At 40.5% G+C, this 22984-nt stretch overlaps 1 protein-coding gene across 1 annotated transcript in view; it reads left to right on the top strand.

Moving 5' to 3' along the window:
• Positions 1–22984, top strand: part of DNAI2 (dynein axonemal intermediate chain 2) — a 49998-nt gene that overhangs the window by 11401 nt on the left and 15613 nt on the right. Inside the window, exon 6 of the mRNA XM_077163724.1 lies at positions 709–822. Within this exon, the coding sequence (XP_077019839.1) occupies positions 709–822 (114 nt within the window). The remainder of the gene's footprint in view (positions 1–708; positions 823–22984) is intronic.

Genomic DNA, 22984 nt, shown 5'->3' on the forward strand with positions numbered 1-22984 from the left:
AGATGCATTAAGTCCCACTCTGCGGCCCTAAAGGACCCAGCAGAAAGAGTCCCTAGCAGGGACCCGAGGGGGTGGGGGACCCGCCTTCATCCCACCTTTGCAGACAGGTGCTCGTAATTCGCGGCCGCCAGGGGGCAGCGTGTGCGCTTGGGGCACCAACTGTTAGAGGAGCTCCCAGGCAGGTGCCAGGGAGAGCGCCACCACCCTCCCAGGCTCCCCGTCACCGCTGCCATTATCTAAGGAGGTGTCAGCACCCTTGTGGGCTTCAGGGCTGCACAGAGCGGAACACTTGAGCAGCTCGTTGAGTTCTTACAGCATTCCCACCGGGGGCAGCTCCACCCTTAGCCCCAGGACTGTTGCTGAAACTGCTCAGAGAAGTTAGTGAAGAGTTGACTTGATGTAAAAACCTTAGGGTCAAAACCTTGTTTCCCACCAATCCTGGGAAATGGACTAGAAATAAAATTCACACGTGTGCACACGTGTGCACAACCACGTACACACCCCAAAACTGATCGTCAGCCGAGCTCCGGGACCAAGCGTGCCAGATTCTGGGCACTGGGGACCAGAGATGGTGGCTGGTACGGCGGACGCTTCTCTCTTAGGGGACGCGCGCCAGGCTGGGGGTGGAAGGGGTTAAGCCGGCTGACCTGTACCTTTTCTTTCCAGGCCTGGTAGGACTTTTTTTTTTTTCTTTTTTCTGCTTTATAGAAAACCCCAACAAGCCTGAAATTGCCCTGAAGCCATGCTCTCCTCTCGTCACCCTGGAGTACAACCCCAAGGACTCCCACGTTCTCCTGGGAGGGTGCTACAACGGGCAGATCGGTGAGGAGGGGCCGGGTTCAGCCGGAGGCCAGCCTTGTCCTCCCGACCTGAGCCTGAGGCCGAGGAGTCTGGGCCCAGAGGAGAAAGTGGGGGGGTGGGGGTCTTCCTACAGCTGACCAGCGTCCAGCACCCAGTAGGTCAGGCAGTGCTGACACCCAGGCTATGCGTGCAGTTGTAGCAGCAGTTTAAGTCGGAAATTCATTTAAAATTAAAAGTTAAAAAAAAAAATAGTTTAAGCAATGCCAATGAACATACATGTACTGTGCACCCACCTGTCCTTGGTGAGCTCCGTCTCAGGGCAGGCAGCAGGGAACGGCCGCTCAGGGTTTAGTGCAGTGAGTTTCACAGGACGTATGTGCTTAGGAGACACGAAGGGGATGGGGGGGTGGGGGGAGAGGCTGGCTCTCCCCAGGGAGGGGGTGGTTGGCAAGGTGGTGGGGGAGACTGGAAGGGTGTTCCAGGTGGAAGGATTGGCATATGCGAAGGTGAGACGTCATGGCTTATTCCAGAAACTCTTAGGAGTTTGGACTCTTTGAGGGAGGGCACAGTCCCCGGAGGTTGGTCTGGTAAGGTTTGCAGGGATCAGCTCAGAAAGGGCTTTGGATGCTGTTTTAGTTTCCCAGCTGCTCAAACCAATGCCACCCGATGGTCAGCTTCCCAGCAGGAGTTATTGGCTCATGTTGTCAGCTAGCAGGCTGGCTTTCTCCCGGGGCCCACGTCTTCTGGATGGCTGGCGATCTACAGAGCTCCTGGGCTTTTCTGCCATGTCACATGGCACTGCACATGGTGACATCTCCTTTCTCTTCTGGGCTCGGTTGGTTTCCAGCTTCTGCCTGCTCCCCCTAGTTATCTTCCATGTCCAATTTCCTTTGTTTATGAGGACTTCCGCTGTGTTGGATTACACCCCCCACCCCATTCAGTTTGGGTCACACCCTAACTAGTAACGTCTTCAAAGGTCCTGTTTATAAATGGGCCTACACCCACGGGACCAGGGGATGGGATCTGAGCGTGCCTTTTGTGGGGAGCAGGATTCAATCCCCAACAGGTGCCAAAGGAAGAAATTCGTACAGTTTGGGGTAGGCCAGGGGTTACAGCCTATGGCTGTGGGACAAACCATTTGATCCTTTCATATTACCTTATGCTGGTCTTGGGGAAAAAAGAAGAGAAAAGGTTGTTTTTTTTTAATCTGTTCTGTTGCCGTTTACCCCTACATCTTCCCCCGACACTTCCACCCTCCCCGAAAAAAGAAAGCCACTGCTTTATACTTCCAGGACCCCAGGTCCTAAGGAGTCAAGGCTAATTTAAGGACTTAGATATTTACTATGCCAGTTTTCACTTTGCATGCTTCTTCCTTAAATGAGATGCAGATTTACTAGATACAAGCTGTGGATTTTCTTGGCTTGGCCTGCTTGATGTCTTTTCTTTCAAAATTTTAAGCCAATATTTTTTAGTGGGACAATTCCCCATAAAAATCTTCATTTTTAGCTTCTCATGGAAAAGCCAAGGCTCTGGCAGCTCTAACCCACAGGCCCACCTGGCAACTACTGGCCGTTCCCCAAGGCCTCTCTGCCTCTTTACACTCCATCACCCCCGCCCTGGTGTGTTTCTCATGAGAGAGGCACATCCGCTGTCCCCATGGCACTGAGATGTGGAATGGACAGGTGACAGAGCCTGCAGCGGAGATGCTCAACCCTGCAGCCACTTTAAACTTACCTAGAGAGTTTTTCTAAGAATGCCATCTCTGCTCTGCTCCAAGAGATGCTGATTTAATTGGTCCAAGGTGGAGCTCAGCAGGAGTACTTAGGAAGATATCTCTATTGAGATAGAAATAAATAAATCACCTCTTAATGTATAAATTCATCCCTTAAGGTATTCAATTCAGTGGTGTTTAGCATGTGTGAGCCATCACACTATCTTATATTTCAGAATATTTTCATCACTCAAAAAGGAAACCCCGAACCTATAGCAGATAAAGTTCACCCTCCCCTGTCTCTGGGCAGCCACTAAAATACCGCTGGTATTAGAGCATTCTGGACACTTCACTATTCTGGACATTTCATATAAATAGAATCATAAACCACCCAGCCTGTTCTGTCTGGCCTTTTCCATCAGCATCATGTGTTGGTTGGTTCATCCACATTGTAGCATAGATGGGTGCTTCATTCCTCTTTTATGGCCAAATTATATTCTGTGCATGAAAACACCACATCTCGTTCACCCATCAGCTGGCAGACATTTGAGCTGTTTCCACTTTTTAGCTATCATGAATAACGCTGCTGTGAGCATTCACGCACAACTCTGTGTATGAACATAAGTTTTCAATTATCTTGGGAATTCTCTTCCAAGAATGGGATTCTGGGTCACGTGGCAGCTCTTAACTGTTTGAGGAACTGCCAAACTGTTTTCCAAAGTGGCTGCACCGGCAGTCTATGAGGGCTCCAGGTTCTCCACATCCTCACTTATTTCTGTATTTTTCTATATAACCTTCCTTGAGGATGTGAATGACACCTCACTGTGGCTTTAACTTGCGTTTCCCTAATGTTGTGTCTGGTGAACCAGCAAACCAGAGGCAGGATGCACCCTGAAAGAAGAAATGGGGTGAGACCCAGCTAGGATTGCCTCAAACTGCCCCATAATGAGGGGGGAGGGTGAGTCCTCAAGCATTATTTGGGTAACTTAGGTACAGAGAGCTGCAGCTACTTCACAATTGACAGAAAGATGGCAAAAATTCACCCGAGTAGGTCTGCACCCAGAGCAGCTGCTCTTTAGATTATATAGGGCTGGGATAAAGGTGGCTGAGTGCCAGAGTCATGCATGCAAGTTTTGGGAAAAACATCTGGGTGTGCACTTTATTTGTAAAACAAGATGCGCTCAGGGCGGGCAGTGTTCAAGTTTATAGCAGCCAAAGCTCCGCGTGCCTCCAGGGAGTTGGGGGGTGGCAGGGGACGCCCAAGGAGGAGGAGGCAGGCAGGGGCCATATCAGTCCTCGGCCAGGTGGGAGATGCCTTATGTATCACACACCTGAGGACTAATGACATTGAACGTCTTTTCATGAGCTTATAGGCCATTTGTATATCTCTGGTGGAGAAATGTCTCTTCAAATCCTTTGCCCATTTTTAAATTGGGTGATTTGTCTTTTTATTATTGAACTGTGAGATCTGTATGTATTGTGGACACTAGACCCTTATAAGAGACATATGACTTGCAGGTATTTTCTCCCATTCTATGGATTGTCCACAGTTTCTTGAAAGTGGACGCAGAAGTTTTTTAGTTTTTTTTGACTCTGATAAAGTCCAATTTATTTTATTTATTTTGTTCTTCATCAGGGACATTCACCAATTTATTTTTTCTCTTGTTTATGTGTTTGGTGTCAGATCTAAGAAGTCGTTGCTTGTTCCAAGGTCATGAAGGTTTACACCTATGTTTTCTTCTAAGAGTATTATAGTTTTGGCTTCCACATTTGATCCACTTTGAGTTAAATTTTGTAAATGATGTGAGGATCTGAATTCATACTTTTGCAATTGCCCCCATACCATTTTTTGAAGAATGTTCTTTCCCTGTTCGATTGCCTTGTTACCCTTGTAGAAAACCAATTGAGCATAGATATGTGGGTTTATTTCTGGTCTCTCAGTTCTATTCCATGGATTTATATTACTGTGCTTATGTCAATACCAAATAATTTTGATCGTGGTGGTTCTGCAGCAAGTTTGAAATCAGGAAGTGTGAATTTTCCAACTCATTCTTCTTTTTCAAGATTCTTTAAGCTATTCTGGGTCCATTACATTTCCATACACATCTTTTTTTTTTTTTACATGGGCAGGCACCGGAAATCGAACCCGGGTCCTCTGGCATGGCAGGCAAGCGTTCTTGCCTGCTGAGCCACCGTGGCCCGTCCCCATACACATTTTAAGATCAACTTGCTAATTTCTACAAAAACATAAAAATAAAAGGCAGCTGGAAATTTAGTAGGGGTTGCACTGAACCTGTAGAATAATTGGGGAATATTACATCTTCACAATATTAAGCCTTCTGATTCATGAACACAATGTGTCTTTCAGTTTATTTAGATTTTTAATTTCTTTCAATGATGTTTTGTAGTTGTCAATGTATGAGTCTTACACTCTTTTTGTTAAGCTTATTCCTGAATATTTTTTTCTTTCTGATGTTGTTGTAAATGTAATTGTTTACTTATTTTCATTTTCAAGTTGTAGATTGCTGCTATGTAGATACAACAAATATTTTTATATTGATCTTGTATCCTGGATCTTTCTGTTACCAATGACATATTCCAAGTTTATTCTTGAATGTCCGTTCACATCAGTGGGACCATACAGTATTTGTCCTTTAGTTTTTGGCTGGACTCACTCAGCATAATGTTCTCTAGGTCCATCCATGTTATTACATGCTTCATAACTTAAAGCTGCGTAATATTCCATCGTATGTATATACCACAGTTTGTTTAGCCATTCTTCTGTTGATGGACATTTTGGCTGTTTCCATCTCTTTGCAATTGTAAATAACGCTGCTATAAACATTGGTGTGCAAATGTCCGTTTGTGTCTTTGCCCTTAAGTCCTTTGAGTAGATACCCAGCAATGGTATTGCTGGGTCGTATGCCAATTCTATATTCAGCTTTTTGAGGAATCGCCAAACTGCCTTCCACAGTGGTTGCACCATTTGACATTCCCACCAACAGTGGATAAGTGTGCCTCTTTCTCCACATCCTCTCCAGCACTTGTCATTTTCTGTTTTGTTGATAATGGCCATTCTGGTGGGTGTGAGATGATATCTCATTGTGGTTTTGATTTGCATTTCTCTAATGGCCAGGGACATTGAGCATCTCTTCATGTGCCTTTTGGCCATTTGTATTTCCTCTTCTGGTAGGTGTCTGTTCAAGTCTTTTTCCCATTTTGTAATTGGATTGGCTGTCTTTTTGTTGTTGAGTTGAACAATCTCTTTATAAATTCTGGATACTAGACCTTTATCTGATATGTCATTTCCAAATATTATCTCCCATTGTGTAGGCTGTCTTTCTACTTTCTTGATGAAGTTCTTTGATGCACAAAAGTGTTTAATTTTGAGGAGCTCCCATTTATTTATTTCCTTCTTCAGTGCTCTTGCTTTAGGTTTAAGGTCCATAAAACCGCCTCCAATTGTAAGTTTCATAAGGTATCTCCCTACATTTTCCTCTAACTGTTTTATGGTCTTAGACCTAATGTTTAGATCTTTGATCCATTTTGAGTTAACTTTTGTATAAGGTGTGAGATATGGGTCTTCTTTCATTCTTTTGCATATGGATATCCAGTTCTCTAGGCACCATTTATTGAAGAGACTGTTCTGTCCCAGGTGAGTTGGCTTGACTGCCTTATCAAAGATCAAATGTCCATAGATGAGAGGGTCTATATCTGAGCACTCTATTCGATTCCATTGGTCGATATATCTATCTTTATGCCAATACCATGCTGTTTTGACCACTGTGGCTTCATAATATGCCTTAAAGTCAGGCAGCGCGAGACCTCCAGCTTCATTTTTTTTCCTCAAGATGTTTTTAGCAATTCGGGGCACCCTGCCCTTCCAGATAAATTTGCTTATTGGTTTTTCTATTTCTGAAAAATAAGTTGTTGGGATTTTGATTGGTATTGCATTGAATCTGTAGATCAATTTAGGTAGGATTGACATCTTAACTATATTTAGTCTTCCAATCCCTGAACACGGTATGCCCTTCCATCTATTTAGGTCTTCTGTGATTTCTTTTAGCAGTTTTTTGTAGTTTTCTTTGTATAGGTTTTTTGTCTCTTTAGTTAAATTTATTCCTAGGTATTTTATTCTTTTAGTTGCAATTGTAAATGGGATTCGTTTCTCGATTTCCCCCTCAGCTTGTTCATTACTAGTGTATAGAAATGCTACAGATTTTTGAATGTTGATCTTGTAACCTGCTATTTTGCTGTACTCATTTATTAGCTCTAGTAGTTTTGTTGTGGATTTTTCCGGGTTTTCGACGTATAGTATCATATCGTCTTCAAACAGTGATAGTTTTACTTCTTCCTTTCCAGTTTTGATGCTTTGTATGTCTTTTTCTTGTCTAATTGCTCTGGCTAGAACCTCCAACACAATGTTGAATAATAGTGGTGATAGTGGACATCCTTGTCTTGTTCCTGATCTTAGGGGGAAAGTTTTCAATTTTTCCCCATTGAGGATGATATTAGCTGTGGGTTTTTCATATATCCCCTCTATCATTTTAAGGAAGTTCCCTTGTATTCCTATCTTTTGAAGTGTTTTCAACAGGAAAGGATGTCGAATCTTGTCAAATGCCTTCTCTGCGTCAATTGAGATGATCATGTGATATTTCTGCTTTGATTTGTTGATATGGTGTATTACTTAATTGATTTTCTTATGTCGAACCATCCTTGCATACCTGGGATGAATCCTACTTGGTCATGATGTATAATTCTTTTAATGTGTTGTTGGATACGATTTGCTAGAATTTTATTGAGGATTTTTGCATCTATATTCATTTAGAGAGATTGGTCTGTAGTTTTCTTTTTTTGTAATATCTTTGCCTGGTTTTGGTATGAGGGTGATGTTGGCTTCATAGAATGAATTAGGTAGCTTTCCCTCCACTTCGATTTTTTTGAAGAGTTTGAGGAGAGTTGGTACTAATTCTTTCTGGAATGTTTGATAGAATTCACATGTGAAGCCGTCTGGTCCTGGACTTTTCTTTTTAGGAAGCTTTTGAATGACTAATTCAATTTCTTTACTTGTGATTGGTTTGTTGAGGTCATCTATTTCTTCTTGAGTCAAAGTTGGTTGTTCATGTCTTTCCAGGAACCCGTCCATTTCATCTAAATTGTTGTATTTATTAGTGTAAAGTTGTTCATAGTATCCTGTTATTACCTCCTTTATTTCTGTGAGGTCAGTAGTTATGTCTCCTCTTCCATTTATGATCCTATTTATTTGCATCCTCTCTCTTCTTCTTTTTGTCAATCTTGCTAAGGGCCCATCAATCTCATTGATTTTCTCATAGAACCAACTTCTGGTCTTATTGATTTTCTCTATTGTTTTCATGTTCTCAATTTCATTTATTTCTGCTCTAATCTTTGTTATTTCTTTCCTTTTGCTTGCTTTGGGATTAGTTTGCTCTTCTTTCTCCAGTTCTTCCAAGTGGGCAGTTAATTCCTGCATTTTTGCCTTTTCTTCTTTTCTGATACAGGCATTTAGGGCAATAAATTTCCCTCTTAGCACTGCCTTTGCTGCGTCCCATAAGTTTTGATATGTTGTGTTTTCATTTTCATTCGCCTCAAGGTATTTACTAATTTCTCTTGCAATTTCTTCTTTGACCCACTTGTTGTTTAAGAGTATGTTGTTGAGCCTCCATGTATTTGTGAATTTTCTGGCACTCCGCCTATTATTGATTTCCAACTTCATTCCTTTATGATTCGAGAAAGTGTTGTGTATGATTTCAATCTTTTTAAATTTGTTAAGACTTGCTTTGTGACCCAGCATATGGTCTATCTTTGAGAATGATCCATGAGTACTTGAGAAAAGGTGTATCCTGCTGTTGTGGGATGTAATGTCCTATAAATGTCTGTTAAGTCTAGCTCGTTTATAGTAATATTCAGATTCTCTATTTCTTTATTGATCCTCTGTCTAGATGTTCTGTCCATTGATGAGAGTGGTGAATTGAAGTCTCCAACTATTATGGTACATGTGTCTATTTCCCTTTTCAGTGTTTGCAGTGTATTCCTCGCGTATTTTGGGGCATTCTGGTTCGGTGCATTAATATTTATGATTGTTATGTCTTCTTGTTTAATTGTTCCTTTTATTAGTATATAGTGTCCTTCTTTGTCTCTTTGAACTGTTTTACATTTGCAGTCTAATTTGTTGGATATTAGTATAGCCACTCCTGCTCTTTTCTGGTTGTTATGTGCATGAAATATCTTTTCCCAACCTTTCACTTTCAACCTATATTTATCTTTGGGTCTAAGATGTGTTTCCTGTAGACAGCATATAGAAGGATCCTGTTTTTTAATCCATTCTGCCAGTCTATGTCTTTTGATTGGGGAATTCAGTCCATTAACATTTAGTGTTATTACTGTTTGGATAATATTTTCGTCTACCATTTTGCCTTTTGTTTTATATATATTATATCTGACTTTCCTTCTTTCTACACTCTTCTCCATACCTCTCTCTTCTGTCTTTTCGTATCTGACTCTAGTGTTCCCTTTAGTATTTCTTGCAGAGCTGGTCTCTTGGTCACAAATTCTCTTAGTGACTTTTTGTCTGAGAATGTTTTAATTTCTCCCTCATTTTTGAAGGACAATTTTGCTGGATATAGGATTCTTGGTTGGCAGTTTTTCTCTTTTAGTAACTTGAATATATCATCCCACTGTCTTCTAGCTTCCATGGTTTCTGTTGAGAAATCTACACATAGTCTTATTGGGTTTCCCTTGTATGTGATGGATTATTTTTCTCTTGCTGCTTTCAAGATCCTCTCTTTCTCTTTGACCTCTGACATTCTAACTAGTAAGTGTCTTGGGGAAAGCCTATTTGGGTCTAATCTCTTTGGGGTGCGCTGCACTTCTTGGATCTGTAATTTTAGGTCTTTCATAAGAATTGGGAAATTTTCAGTGATAATTTCTTCCATTAGTTTTTCTCCTCCTTTTCCCTTCTCTTCTCCTTCTGGGACACCCACAACACGTATATTTGTGCGGTTCATATTGTCCTTGAGTTCCCTGATACCCTGTTCAAATTTTTCCATTCTTTCTGGATAGTTTCTGTTTGTTTTTGGAATTCAGATGTTCCATCCTCCAAATCACTAATTCTATCTTCTGTCTCTTTAAATCTATCATTGTATGTATCCATTGTTTTTTCCATCTTTTCTACTTTATCCTTCACTTCCATAAGCTCTGTGATTTGTTTTTTCAGTTTTTCTATTTCTTCTTTTTGTTCAGTCCATGTCTTCTTCGTGTCCTCCCTCAATTTATCGATTTCGTTTTTGAAGAGGTTTTCCATTTCTGTTCGTATATTCAGCATTAGTTGTTTCAGCTCCTGTATCTCATTTGAACTATTGGTTTGTTCCTTTGACTGGGCCATATTTTCAATTTTCTGAGCGTGATCCGTTATCTTCTGCTGGCGTCTGGGCATTTAGTCAGATTTCCCTGGGTGTTGGACCCCACAGGTTGAAAGATTTTTCTGTGAAATCTCTGGGTTCTGTTTTTCTTATCCTGCCCAGTAGGTGGCGCTCGTGGCACACGTTTGTCTACAGGTTCCACCAGTGAAAGTTGCTGTGGGTCCTTTAATTTTGGAAAACTCTCGCCATAGGGGAGGTTCGGCAACCGAAGCATCTTGGAAGAGTGCCAGCCGGCCCAGGGATCCGAATGCGGGGAGGGTCGCTGGCCACTGCAGCACGGGAGAGCGCCCGACCGAATTTCCTAGTCGGCCCGGGGCACCAAGCATGGCGGGAGGGCGCCAGCTGCCACAGCCCAGGAGAGTGCACTGTTCCCAGCCGGACCGGGGAGTCACGTGTTTGGAAGGGACCCCCTGGTCACCATTCTCCGCAGTCTGGGGATTTCCGACCCAACTCTCTCAGTTGGTCCGGGGGGCCTCGCATGGTGTGGGTGCCAGCCGCCGCGGCCCAAGGGGACCGCCTGCCCAATTCTGCTAGCTGGCCTGGGAAGGAGGAAGGGAGGGACTCTGGCCGCTTGCCGTCCTGCCCGGGAAAGCCCGCGCCCCTCAGCGATCTCACTAGAGCTGGTTCTCCCAGACAGTCACTTGCTGAATTTATTTACTAGATCTAATAGATTTTTTCCTAGATGTCATGGGATTTTCTATATATAAAATCTTGTCATCTGCAAATAGAGATAGTTTTATTTTTTGCCTTTGTGATCTGGATGTCTTTTTTATTTTTCATTTTCTTGCCTAATTGTCCTCATTAGAACTCTAGTACAATGTCAAATAGAAGTGGTGAGAGCAGACATCCTCGACTTGTTTCTAATCTTAGGGGGAAGGCTTTTAGTCTTTCACCATTGAGTATAAGGTTAGCTGGGGGTTTTTCATAAGTGCCCTTTATCAGTTTGAGGAAGTTCACTTTTATTCCTAGTTTGTTGGGTGTTTTTGTCATGAAAGGCTGTTGGTTATTGTCTCTGTTGAGATGATCATGAGTGTTTTGTCCTTTATTTTATTAATGTGGTGTATTACATTGATTGAATTTTACATGTTGAAGTAACCTTGCATTCCTGGAAAGAATCCCACTTGGTCATGATGTATAACCTTTTTATATGTTATGAGATTCAATTTGCTAGTATAAAAGGACTCTTTTTAGTATTTCTTGTAGGGCAGGTCTCCTAGTGACAAATTACTAATTTAGCATTTCAATTTTTAAAGGATAAATTAATTTTAATCCTTTAATTTCTCTTAATTTTTAAGGATAGTTTTGCTGGATACAATGGGTGGAGACACACCTCCATGGATATCATCTAATCAAAAGTTACCACCCATAATTGGGCGGGTCACATCTCCATGGGAACACTCAAAATGCTCCCACCCAGCAATATTGAATGAGGATTAAAGGACATGGCTTTTCTAGGGTCCACCACAGATTCAAACCAGTGCATTCCACCCTTTGGACCCCCAAAAGACATGCTCTTTCCAAATGCAAACTACATCCTTTCCATAATAGTATTAGAAAACCTTAAGCCATTTCAATAATCATACAAACACAATACAAAGTTAGAAACAGTATAAAATCTCATCAAAGTTAATTCCAGGCATGGTCTGTCCTAGGCAAAATTCTCCTCTGTCTCTGGACCTGTAAAACTTAGAACATGTCATTTACTGCCAACATATAAAAGAGGAACATTCATAGGATACATATTCCCATTTCCTTAGGGAGGAAGGAACACAGGGGTCACCAGACCCATACAGTTTTGAAAACCCACAGGGCAAAGTCCATTAGATTTCAAAGTCTGAGAGTCATTTATCTTCGGGGCTTCTGGAAGCAGCAATCCCACCCTTTCCAAGGGCCTATGCAGAGGACTGCCTCCCTCCAAACACAACCTTGGGGGATACTAGAGAGACCACCTTTTTCTTGGCTCCACCTTCTCCAAGGATCGTGGCTGCACCCGGGCTCTCTGCCATCTCCGGGACACATGTTCAACCCCTCCATGTGGTGGCAGCCAGGTTCTCCCCAAACCCCAAGGAATGTGCTTCACCCTCTCCAAGGGTAAGGCGGCATGAGCATGACTCTTCCACTACAGTGAGGTGGAAGGCCTGTCCTCTGCCTTCGGGGCAAACTCACCCTCTCCATGGGCTTGGGTGGGTCCGCTCTCCTGGCCCAAGGTTTCTTGACTTCAGAACTCAACCTCCATGGTTTTGCCTCTGAAGTTATTTTTCCTCCAATGTGTCCCTTCTCTGAACCCCCTGGTCCAGACTGGCAGCAGCTCTGTTTATACAGGTCCCACAGCACTCTCACTGGCTTTCTATGCAGTAGCTTTGGATCATGCCCATCAGACATAAGGAGCTCCCACAGATCCTTCCTGGATAACTCCATGTCCAATCCTGGCTTTCTCTGAAATGGCTGACTGGTTTCACATTTGGCCAAATCCTCACTTGGAGCACCACTCTCTGCGGTCGCCCCTCCTGGAAGCCCAGAATTTTCCAGAACATCAATTTCTGGTTTCTTCGTACTCAAAAGTTCAGTTCTCAGCTTATCTCTTTCGTGTCACATTTCACTATAAACTGTGAGGAGAAACCAGGCTGCACTTTTCACATTTAATTTGGAGATCTCTTCTGCTAAATATCCAAGTTTATGGCATTTAAAATCTTCCTTCCAGTCAAAACCACTCGTCAATTTTGCCAGATTATCTGACATTTTAAAACAAGGCTCATCTTCTTTCCAGTCTATAATAACACGTACCTCATTTCTGTCTAAGGCTTTATCAGAAGTGTCTTTATAATCCACATTTCTGTCATCAGTCGCTTAAGAACATTCTAGGCTTTCTCTGTCAAGCTTCTCACAGCTCCTCCAAAATTTTCCCCTTATCCATTTAAAAAGCTATTCCAACATGTTTGGTATTTGCAAACTGCAGCAGCAGCACCCCACTTCTGGTACCAAAATCTGTTCTAGCTTGCTAGCTGCCAGAATGCAACATACCAGAGATGAATGGTTTTTAAAAGGGGGAATTTAATAAGTTGCTAGTTTACAATTTTAAGGCCAAGAAAATATCCCAATTAAAACCAGTCTATAGAAATGTCCAATCTAAGGCATCCAGGGAAAGATACCTTGGTTCAAGAAGGCCAATGAAGTTCAGGGTTTCTCTCTCAAGTGAGAAGGCACATGGCGAACACAGTCAGGGTTTCTCACTCATCTGGAAAGGCATGTGGTGAACACGGCATGATTTACTAGCTTTCTCTCCTGGCTTCCTGTTTCATGAAGCTCCTTGGGAGGCTGTCATGGTTAGGGACAGGTGTCAACTTGGCCAAGTTGTGGTACCTGTTCATCTGATTGGGCAAGCACTGGCCTGTCTGTTGCAATGAGGACATTTCATAGGATTAGGTCATGATCACGTTAGCTACATCCACAGCTGATTCCATTTGTAATCAGCCAAAGGGGAGTGTCTTCTGCAATTAGTGATGCTAAATGCAATCATGGGAAGCCTTTTAAGGAGGACTCAGAGGAGACAGGTTGCATTCCTGCTTTGGCTGGTGAGCCTCTCCTGTGGAGTTCATCCAGGCCATCCATTGGAGTCGGCTTCGCAGCCTGCCCTGTGGATTTTGGACTCTGCGTTCCTACGGTCACATGAGACACTTTCATAATTTTATATTTGCAAGTTTTCCCTGTTGATTCTGTTCTCTAGAGAACCATAACTAATACAGAGGCGTTTTCCTTCTTCATCTCCAGTAAACTAATTAAGACCCACCCGAATGGGTGGAGACATGTCTCCACCTAATCCAGCTTAACAACCACTCTTGATTGAGTCACATCTCCAGGGAGATGATCTAATTACAGATTCAAACATACAGTACTGAATAGGGATTAGAAGAAACGGCTGGATTTATAAAATGGGATTAGGGTTAAAACATGGCTTTTCTAGGGTACATACATCCTTTCAAAACAGCACAAGCTGTTCCTTTTTAAAAATACATAGTGTTCTTCTTTATCTCTTTTAATTGTTTTACATTTGAAGTCTAATTTGTTGGATATTAGTATAGCTACTCCTATTCTTTTCTGATTGTTGTTTGCAGAAATATCTTTTCCCAACCTTTTACTTTCAACCTATGTTTGTCCTTGGGTCTAAAATGTGTCTCCTGTAGACAGCATGTAGATAGATCCTGTTTTTTAATCCATTCTGCCAGTCTATGTCTTTTGATCAGGGAGTTTAATCCATTAACATTTAGTGTTATTACTGTAAGGGCAGCACTTTTTTCCTACCATTTTGCCTTTTGGATTTTATTTGTCATATCTAATTTTTCTTCTTTTTACTTTTAACTGATAGTCTTCATTTCTACACTCTTGTCCACACCTCTCTCTCCTGTCTTTTCCTCTCTGTCTCTAGTGTTCCCTTTAGTATTTTTTCAGAGCTGGTCTCTTGGACACAAATTCTTTCAGTGATTTTTTTTGTCTGAAAATGTTTTTAATTCCCCCCCCCCTTTTTTTTCATGGGCAGGCACCTGGAAACGAACCCAGTCTCTGGCATGGCAGGTGAGAACTCTGCCTACTGAGCCACTGTGGCTCTCCCCCTCATTTTTTCCCCCAAATTATCCATTCATCTATTACTACACAAAAACTTAGCTTAGATAACTCACTGATAATTTTTTTTTTTTTTTTGCATGGGCAGGCACTGGGAATCGAACCCGGGTCTCCCATATGGTAGGTGAGACCTCTGCCTACTGAGCCACCATGGCCCACCCTCACTGGTAATTTTAAATTCATTTAATGTATTGCAATCACTCTTTTTTTCTGCGTATTCTTTTTTTAATTTATTAATTTTTAAATTAAAAAAATATGACAAGAAAGAAACACAAACATTCTTAACATATGATCATTCCATTCTACATATATAATCAGTAATTCACAATATCATCACATAGTTGCATATTCATCATCATGATCATTTCCCAGAACATTAGGATCAATTCAGAAAAAGAAATAAAAAGACAACTGAAAAAGAAATAAAACAAAAACAGAAAAAAAATTATACATACCAAACCCCTTACCCCTCCCTTTCATTGATCACTAGCATTTCAAACTAAATTTATTTTAACATTTGTTATCCCTATTATTTATTTTTATCCATATGTTCTACTTGTCTGTTGACAAGGTAGATAAAAGGAGCATCAGACACAAGGTTTTCACAATCACACAGTCACATTGTGAAAGCTATATTATTATACAATCATCATCAAGAAACATGGCTACTGGAACACAGCTCTACATTTTCAGGTAGTTCCTTCCAGCCTCTCCATTACATCTTGGATAACAAGGTGATATCTACTTAATGCATAACAACAACCTCCAGGATAACCTCTCAACTCTGTTTGGAGTCTCTCAGCCATTGACACTTTGTCTCATTTCACTCTTTCCTCTTTTGATTGAGAAGGTTTTCTCAATCCCTTGATGCTGAGTCTCAGCTCATTCTAGGATTTCTGTCCCACATTGCCAGGAAGGTCCACACCCCTGGGAGTCATGTCCCACATAGACAGGGCCTTCCCCTCATTTTTGAAAGACAGACTTGCTGGATATAGAATTCTTGGTTGGCAGTTTTTCTCTTTTAGCATCTTAAATATATCATACCACTGTCTTCTCACCTGCAAGGTTTCTGCTGAGAAATCTGAGCATAGCCTTATTTGGCTTCCCTTTTATGTGATGGATTGCTTTTCTCTTGCTCCTTTCAAAATTCTCTCTTTCTCTTTGACATGTAACATTTTCCTTTGTAAGTGTCTTGGAGTATATCTATTGGGATCTATTCTGCTTTGGGGTATGCTGCACTTCTTGAATCTGTCATTTTAATTCTCCCATAAAAGTTGGGAAATTTTCAGTGATAATTTCTTCCATTAGTCTTTCTCCTCCTTTTCCCTTCTCTTCTCCTTCTGGGACACCCACAACATGTATATTTGGGTGGTTCATGTTGTCATTCAATTCCCTGAGTCCCTGCTCATACTTTTTCATTCTTTTCCCTATATTTTCTTTTACTTATTGGATTTCAGATGTCCTGTCCTCCAGTTCACTAATCCTATCTTCTGCCTCTTGAAATCTAACATTATAGGTTTCCATTGTTTTTTTCATCTCTTTTACTGTGCCTTTCATTCCCATAAGTTCTATGATTTGTTTTTTCAGACGTCTGATTTCTTCTTTCTGTTTGCCCATTACCCTCTTTATATCCTCCCTCAATTCGTTGATTTGATTTTTGTTGTAAACTGTGTTCTTAACCTTAACTTTTAAAGTTCACTCATTCATGTTAGTTCATACTAGTGAAAACATACAGTATTTGTCCTTTTGTTTCTGTCTAATTTCACTCAGCATAATGCCATCAGTGTTAATCCATGTTGTTACATGCTTCATGACTTTATTCTGTCTTACAGCTGCATAATATTCCATCATATGTATATACCACAGCTTGTTTAGCCATTCATCTGTTGATGGATATTTGGGCTGTTCCTATCTCTTGGCAATCATGAATAATGCCACTATAAACATTGATGTGGAAATGTACGTTTGTGTCCTTACCTTCAGTTCTCCTGAATAAATACCTAGTGATGGGATTGTGGGATCATATGGCAATTCTATACTTAGCTTCTTAAGGAACAACCAAACTGCTTTCTAGAGCATTTGCACCATTCTACATTCCCACCATCAGTGAATAATGTGCCGTTTCTCCACTTCCTCTCCAGCACTTGCTATTTTCTTTTTTCATAATGGCCATTCTAGTGGGTGTGAGATGATATCTCATAGTGGTTTTGATTTGCATCTCCCTAATAGCCAGTGAAGTTGAGCATCTTTTCATATGCCTTTGTGCTGGTTTGAAAGGATGTATGGACCCTAGAAAAGCCATGTTTTAATCAAAATCCAATTTCGTAAAGGTAGAATAATCCCTATTCAATATTGCATGTTTGAATCTGTAATTAGATCATCTCCCTGGAAATGTAACCCAATCAAGAGTGGTTGTTAAACTGGATTAGGTGATGATGTGTCTCCACCCATTTGGGTGGGTCTTGATAAGTTTCTGTAGTCCTATAAAAGCAGAAACATTTTGGAGAATGGAAGGTTTGGAGAGAACAGAGAATGCTGTAGCACCACGAAGCAGAGAGCCCATCAGCCAGTGCTTTGGAGATGAAGAAAGAAAACACCTCCTGGGGAGCTTCATGAAACAGGAAGCCAGGAGAGAAAGCTAGCCGATGACGCTGTGCTCACCATGTGCCTTTCCAGCCAAGGGAGAAACAATGACTGTGTTCACCGTGTGCCTTCTCAGGTGAGAGAGAAACCCTGGACTTCATTGGCCTTGTTGAACCAGGATATCTTTTCCTGGATGCTTTAGATTGGACATTTCCATAGACTTGTTTTAATTGGGACATTTTCTCGGCCTTAGAACTGTAAACTAGCAACTTATTAAATTCTCCTTTTAAAAAGCCATTCCGTTTCTGGTATATTACATTCTGGCAGCTAACAAATTAGAACAGCCTTTTAGTCATTGATATTTCTTCTTCTGAAAAGTGTCTGCTCATATCTTTTGCCCATGTTTTAATTGGGTTGTTTGTCTTTGTTACTGAGTTGTAGAATCTCTTTATACATTTTGGATACTAAACTCTTATCTGATATGTGGTTTCCAAATATTCTCTCAGATTGGGTGGGCTGCCTTTGTACTTTTCCTGACAAAGTTCTTTGATGCACAAAACTGTTTAATTTTGAGGAGGCCTAATTTTGTCGGTTATTAGTATAACTACTCCTGCTCTTTTCTGATTGTTGTTTTCATGAAATATCTTTTACCAACTTTCATTTTCAATCTATTTTTGTCCTTCAGTCTAAAGTGAATCTTCTATAGATAGCATATAGATGAGTCCTGTTTTTAAAATCCATTCTGCCAGTCTGTGTCTTTTGATTAGGGAGTTTAATCTATTAACATTTAGTTGTTATTACTGTAAGGGCAGTACTTTCTTCTACCATTTTGTTTTTAATTTTATATGTCAAATCTTTTTTTCTGTTTTTACCTTTACTGATAGACTTCATTTCTACACTGTTCTCCAGACTGCTCTCTCCTGTCTTTTCCTATCTACTTGTAGTGCTCCCTTTAGTATTTCTTGCAGAGCCAATCTCTTAGTCACAAACTCTCAATTGCTGTTTGTCTGAAAATATTTTAAACTCCCTCTCATTTTTGAAGGGCAGTTTTTTTTGTGTTTTTTTCATTAATTATTTTATTTATATAGAAAGTGTAGGAAACTTGATTCTTTTCCTTTATTCATTAGTTTGTAGAGACATGACTTTTTTTTCTTTTTTTATTAATTAAAAAAAATTACAAGAAACACAAACATTCCCAACACATACACTCAGCAATTCACAATATCATCACATAGTTGCATATTCATCATCATGATCATTTCCCAGCACATTAGGATCAATTCAGAAAAAGAAATAAAAAGACAACAGAAAAATATAACAAACAGAAAAAAAAATTTACAGGCCATACCCCTTACTGATCCCTTTCATTGATCACTAGCATTTCAAACTAAATCTATTTTAACATTTGTTCCCCCTATTATTAATTTTTATTCCATATGTTCCTCTCATCTGTTGACAAGGTAGATAAAAGGAGCATCAGACACAAGGTTTTCACAATCACACAGTCATACTGTGAAAGCTATATCATTATACAATCATCATCAAGAAACATGGCTACTGGAACACAGGTCTACATTTTCAAGCAGTTCCCTCCAGCCTCTCCATTACATGTTGGATAACAAGGTGATATCTACTTAATGCATAAGAATAACCTCCAGGATAACCTCTCGACTCTGTTTGGAATCTCTCAGCCATTGACACTTTGTCTCATTTCACTCTTCCCCCTTTTGGTCGAGAAGGTTTTCTCAATCCCTTGATGCTGGGTCTCAGCTCGTTCTAGAGTTTTCTCAATCCCTTGATGCTGAGTCTCAGCTCACTCTGGGATTTCTGTCCCACGCTGCCAGGAAAATCCACACCCCTGGTAGTCGTGTCCCACATAGACAGGGGGAGGGTGGTGAGTTTGCTTGCTGTGTTGGCTGGAGAGAGAGGCCACATCTGAGCAACAAAAGAGGTTCTCTTGGGGGTGACTCTTAAGCTTAGTTTTAAGTAGGCTTGCCCTATCACCTGTGGGGTTAAGTTTCATAAGAACAAACCCCAAGACTGGGGGCTCAGCCTATAGCTTTGGTTGTCCACACTGCTTGTGAGAATATCAAGAATTCAACTTGGGGAAATTGAGTTTTCCCCTGTTCTCACCATTCCCCGAAGGGGACTTTGCAAAAACTTTTCCACTCACTGATTAAATCACTCTGGGATTCATCAGGGCATCACCTCGACAAACCAACAAAATCTCATGTCCTATACAAAGTTCAGTGTACTTAAGGTGTTCAATCGATTATCTACATAAGTTATATTAGGAGATGCACTAGTCAAAGTATAGATTTGTACCAAATAAACATTTTTTGCTTTAGTCTCACACATTAGTTGAAATTTTAAAATATTAAGTACCATCTATTTACAGCACACTGCAGTAATGACATTCTTTTGTTTTCCTCATGCAAAAACATTTTTTAAATTTGTACATTTAGTCACTATCATTATACACTCTAGGCATTCCTAGATTACACCATCTCAATCTTTATCGTCTATCTTTCTTTGTGATTTCATTTATGCCCCAACCCTCCTCCCTCTATCTTTCTCATATGCAGCTTCGTCAGTGTTTTAGCATAATTGTATTACAGTTAGGTAATATTGTGCTGTCCATTTCTGAGTTTTTGTATTCAGTCCTGTTGCACAATCTGTATCCCTTCAGCTCCAATTACCCAATATCTTACCCTATTTCTTTTTTTTTTAATTTATTCCTAAGTATTTTTCTTACCCTATTTCTATCTCCTGATGGTCTCTGTTACCAACGAAATATTCCAAGTTTATTCACTAATGTCAGTTCATATCAGTGAGACCATACAGTATTTGTCCTTTTGTTTCTGGCTAATCACACTCAGCATAATGTCCTTGAGGTCCATTCATGTTGTTACATACTTCATAACTTTATTCTGTCTTACAGCTCCATAATATTCCATCTTATGTAAATGTCACAGTTTGTTTAGCCAATGAAGGACAGTTTTGCTGGTAATAGAATTCTTTGCTGGCAAAGTTTTTCTCTTTCAGAATCTTATATATCTCATACCACTGCCTTTTTGTCTCCATGGTTTCTGCTGAGAAATCTGCATATGGTCTTATCAAGCTTCTTGTATTTGATGGATTGCTTTTCTCTTGCTGCTTTCAGAATTCTATCTTTGTCTTTGATATTCAACAATCTGATTAGTAGGTGTCTTGGAGTAGTTCTGTTTGGATCTATTCTGTTTAGGGTGTGCTACACTTCTTGGATTTGTCATTTCATGTCTTTCATAAGAGATGAGGAATTTTCAGTGATTATTTCCTCCATTAGTTTTTCTGCCCTCTTTATGCTCTTCTTTATGTTCACCCATATATATATATTCTTATTCTCTTTTGCCATATCTTCTTTCAATTCATTGATTTGATTTTTGATGTGATTTTGCATGTCTGTTTGAACATCCTTAATTAGTTGTTTAAACTCCTTTGAAATGTTGGTTTATTCTTTTGACTGGGTCATACCTTTGATTTCCCTAGTATGACTCATTATTTTTTGCTGGCGTCTAGGCATTAGATTTCCTTAATCAGTTTATTCTGGAGGTCATTTTTACTCCTTTACCTAGGGTTTTCTTGTTGGATGGCTTTGTTCTCTAACTGTTCTTTGGCATTCAGTTCAACTTATTCTAGACCTCTAGCATAGCTTCTGTTTAACTGATCAGAATTTTTCAGCTCTTGTGTTTCTGGTTCTTTCCCTGCCTATGCAGAACTTTTTGTTTTTAAGAAGATCTCCTCAGATATGATCGACCCCAGTCAGATTTTCCCAGACTAGACAGTCCCATGTCTCAGGAGAAGGGGGAAAGCAGCGTCAAGTTTCTCTGGGGATGAGACCCAGCAGGTTGGAGCCTCTAGACTCTGCGCTTTCCTGTCCTGACTATCAGGTAGCACTTGTCAGCCCACTTTAAACCCCACTGGCTTAAGGTGATGCGATGCCTTCTCACCAGCCTCTCCCTGCTAGGGGTGTCGTTGAGACAGAGGCTGAGGTAGAGGGTGGGCTTAGATTGCTTCTTGTTTTCAGCCCCTGAGGTTGAACTACCTTCCCTGCTTCTAGTAGGACCTGTTTCTATTTCCCTGGGGAACCAGTCTGCCATGTCTGTGGGGAGGGGGCATCGGCCTCTGCAGCTTAGGGGACTTACAGCTGGTGTGGGGTCTCAGCTAGTGTGCACTGTGTGTCCAGTCACTGATGTCCCCAAACAGTTGTTCCATACTGTTCCTGACTACTTTCTTACCTGCTCTGGAGGACGAACTAAATTCCATACCTCACTATCTTCTGTTGTGCTGTTTTAAACCAGGCTGAATATTGAATTTTTGACTGAAGGGTTTTCTTCTTTCATTACTTTGAATATGTTGTCCCACTCTCTTCTAGCCTTTAAGGTTTCTGATGAGAAATTAGCCGTTTATTTTTATTGAGGTTCCCTTATATATAATGAGTCATTTTTCTCTTGTTGCTTTTAAGATTCTGTCTTTGATTATGACATGTCTAGATGTGGATGTTTTTAAGTTTATCCTACTTAGACTTCATTAAGCTTCTTGGATGTGTAGATTAATGTTTTACTTCAAATTTGGGAAGTTTCCAGCCACTATTTCTTCAAATATTCTCTCTTCTCCCTTCCTCGCTCCTCTCTTTCGGGGACTTCCGTTGCATGTTTAGTGGTACATTTGACAACATCCCACAGCCCTTGAGACTCTGTTCATTTTTCTTCATTCTTTTCTCTTTTTGTTTCTCAGGCTGGATAATCTCCATTGTCATATTTTAAAGTTCCTGATTCTTCTGCCCAATCATATCTGCTGTTAAGTCCCTCTAATGAATATTTACTTCCGTTATTATGATTCAACTCTGGAATTCTTTTTGGTTCTTTTGTTTAAAATAATTTATTTTTTGAAATAATTTTTAAATTAGTATTCTTTATTTGGTAAGACACTATTATCAGATTTTCTTTGGCTCTTTAGATGTGATCTCTTTTAGTTCTTTGAATATATTTAGAATAGCTGAATTCAAGTCTTTGCTAGTATGTCTAACACCTGGGCTGTCTTGGGGACAGTTTCCATTTATCGCTCTTTTTCCTGTATATGTTCCATATGGTCTTATTTGTTTGCATATGTCATAACTGTTTCTTTATTCAGAATTGACATTTATAAAATAAAGTGGGACAACTCCGAAAATCAGTTTCTTATCCCTTCCAAGGATTTGTTGTTGCTGCTCTTTTACTAGTAGTTGTTTGTTTAGTGAATTTTCTGAGCTAATTCTGTAAAGTCTGTGTTCTTTGTCCTGTGTGACCACTGAAGTCTCTGACTGGTTATTGATCAGTTAATGATTGCACAGAGGTTTCCTGAATCACCTGGAGTTAGTGAATCCCCCAGGCTTGGCTGAGGGGCAGACCTTTGGCACTCAGCCAGAGCAGTTGACAACTTTGCCTTAGCCTCTGCCCCGTGCTTCAAGGTCAGCCAGAGGTGAGAGCTGAGGGCTTTCTGGGTCCTTCCTGAGCATGTCCATAGCCCTGGACACACAAAGCCCTATACATGCAATTGTCCTAGATTTTCAAGAATTTGTTGGAACTTTTCAGAACCCCTATGGACATCTCATGCTCCAGTTTTTCCTTTTAAGCTTTTTGGTTAGCCTGTTGCTTTCCCCACCTGTTATCTACAACCCCAAGACAGATGCAAAGTTAATTGATTGCCTTTATAATTTATATAGTAATTATAACTGATAATTGTAAGTATCAGTTGCTCTGATAAAAAGGTTTTGAACTGGGGGTGCCCTCTGAATGAAGTCAAATACAAGTGA

The sequence above is a fragment of the Tamandua tetradactyla genome, chromosome 6 (genome assembly GCF_023851605.1).
Source record: "Tamandua tetradactyla isolate mTamTet1 chromosome 6, mTamTet1.pri, whole genome shotgun sequence".
Taxonomy (NCBI): Eukaryota; Metazoa; Chordata; class Mammalia; order Pilosa; family Myrmecophagidae; genus Tamandua; species Tamandua tetradactyla.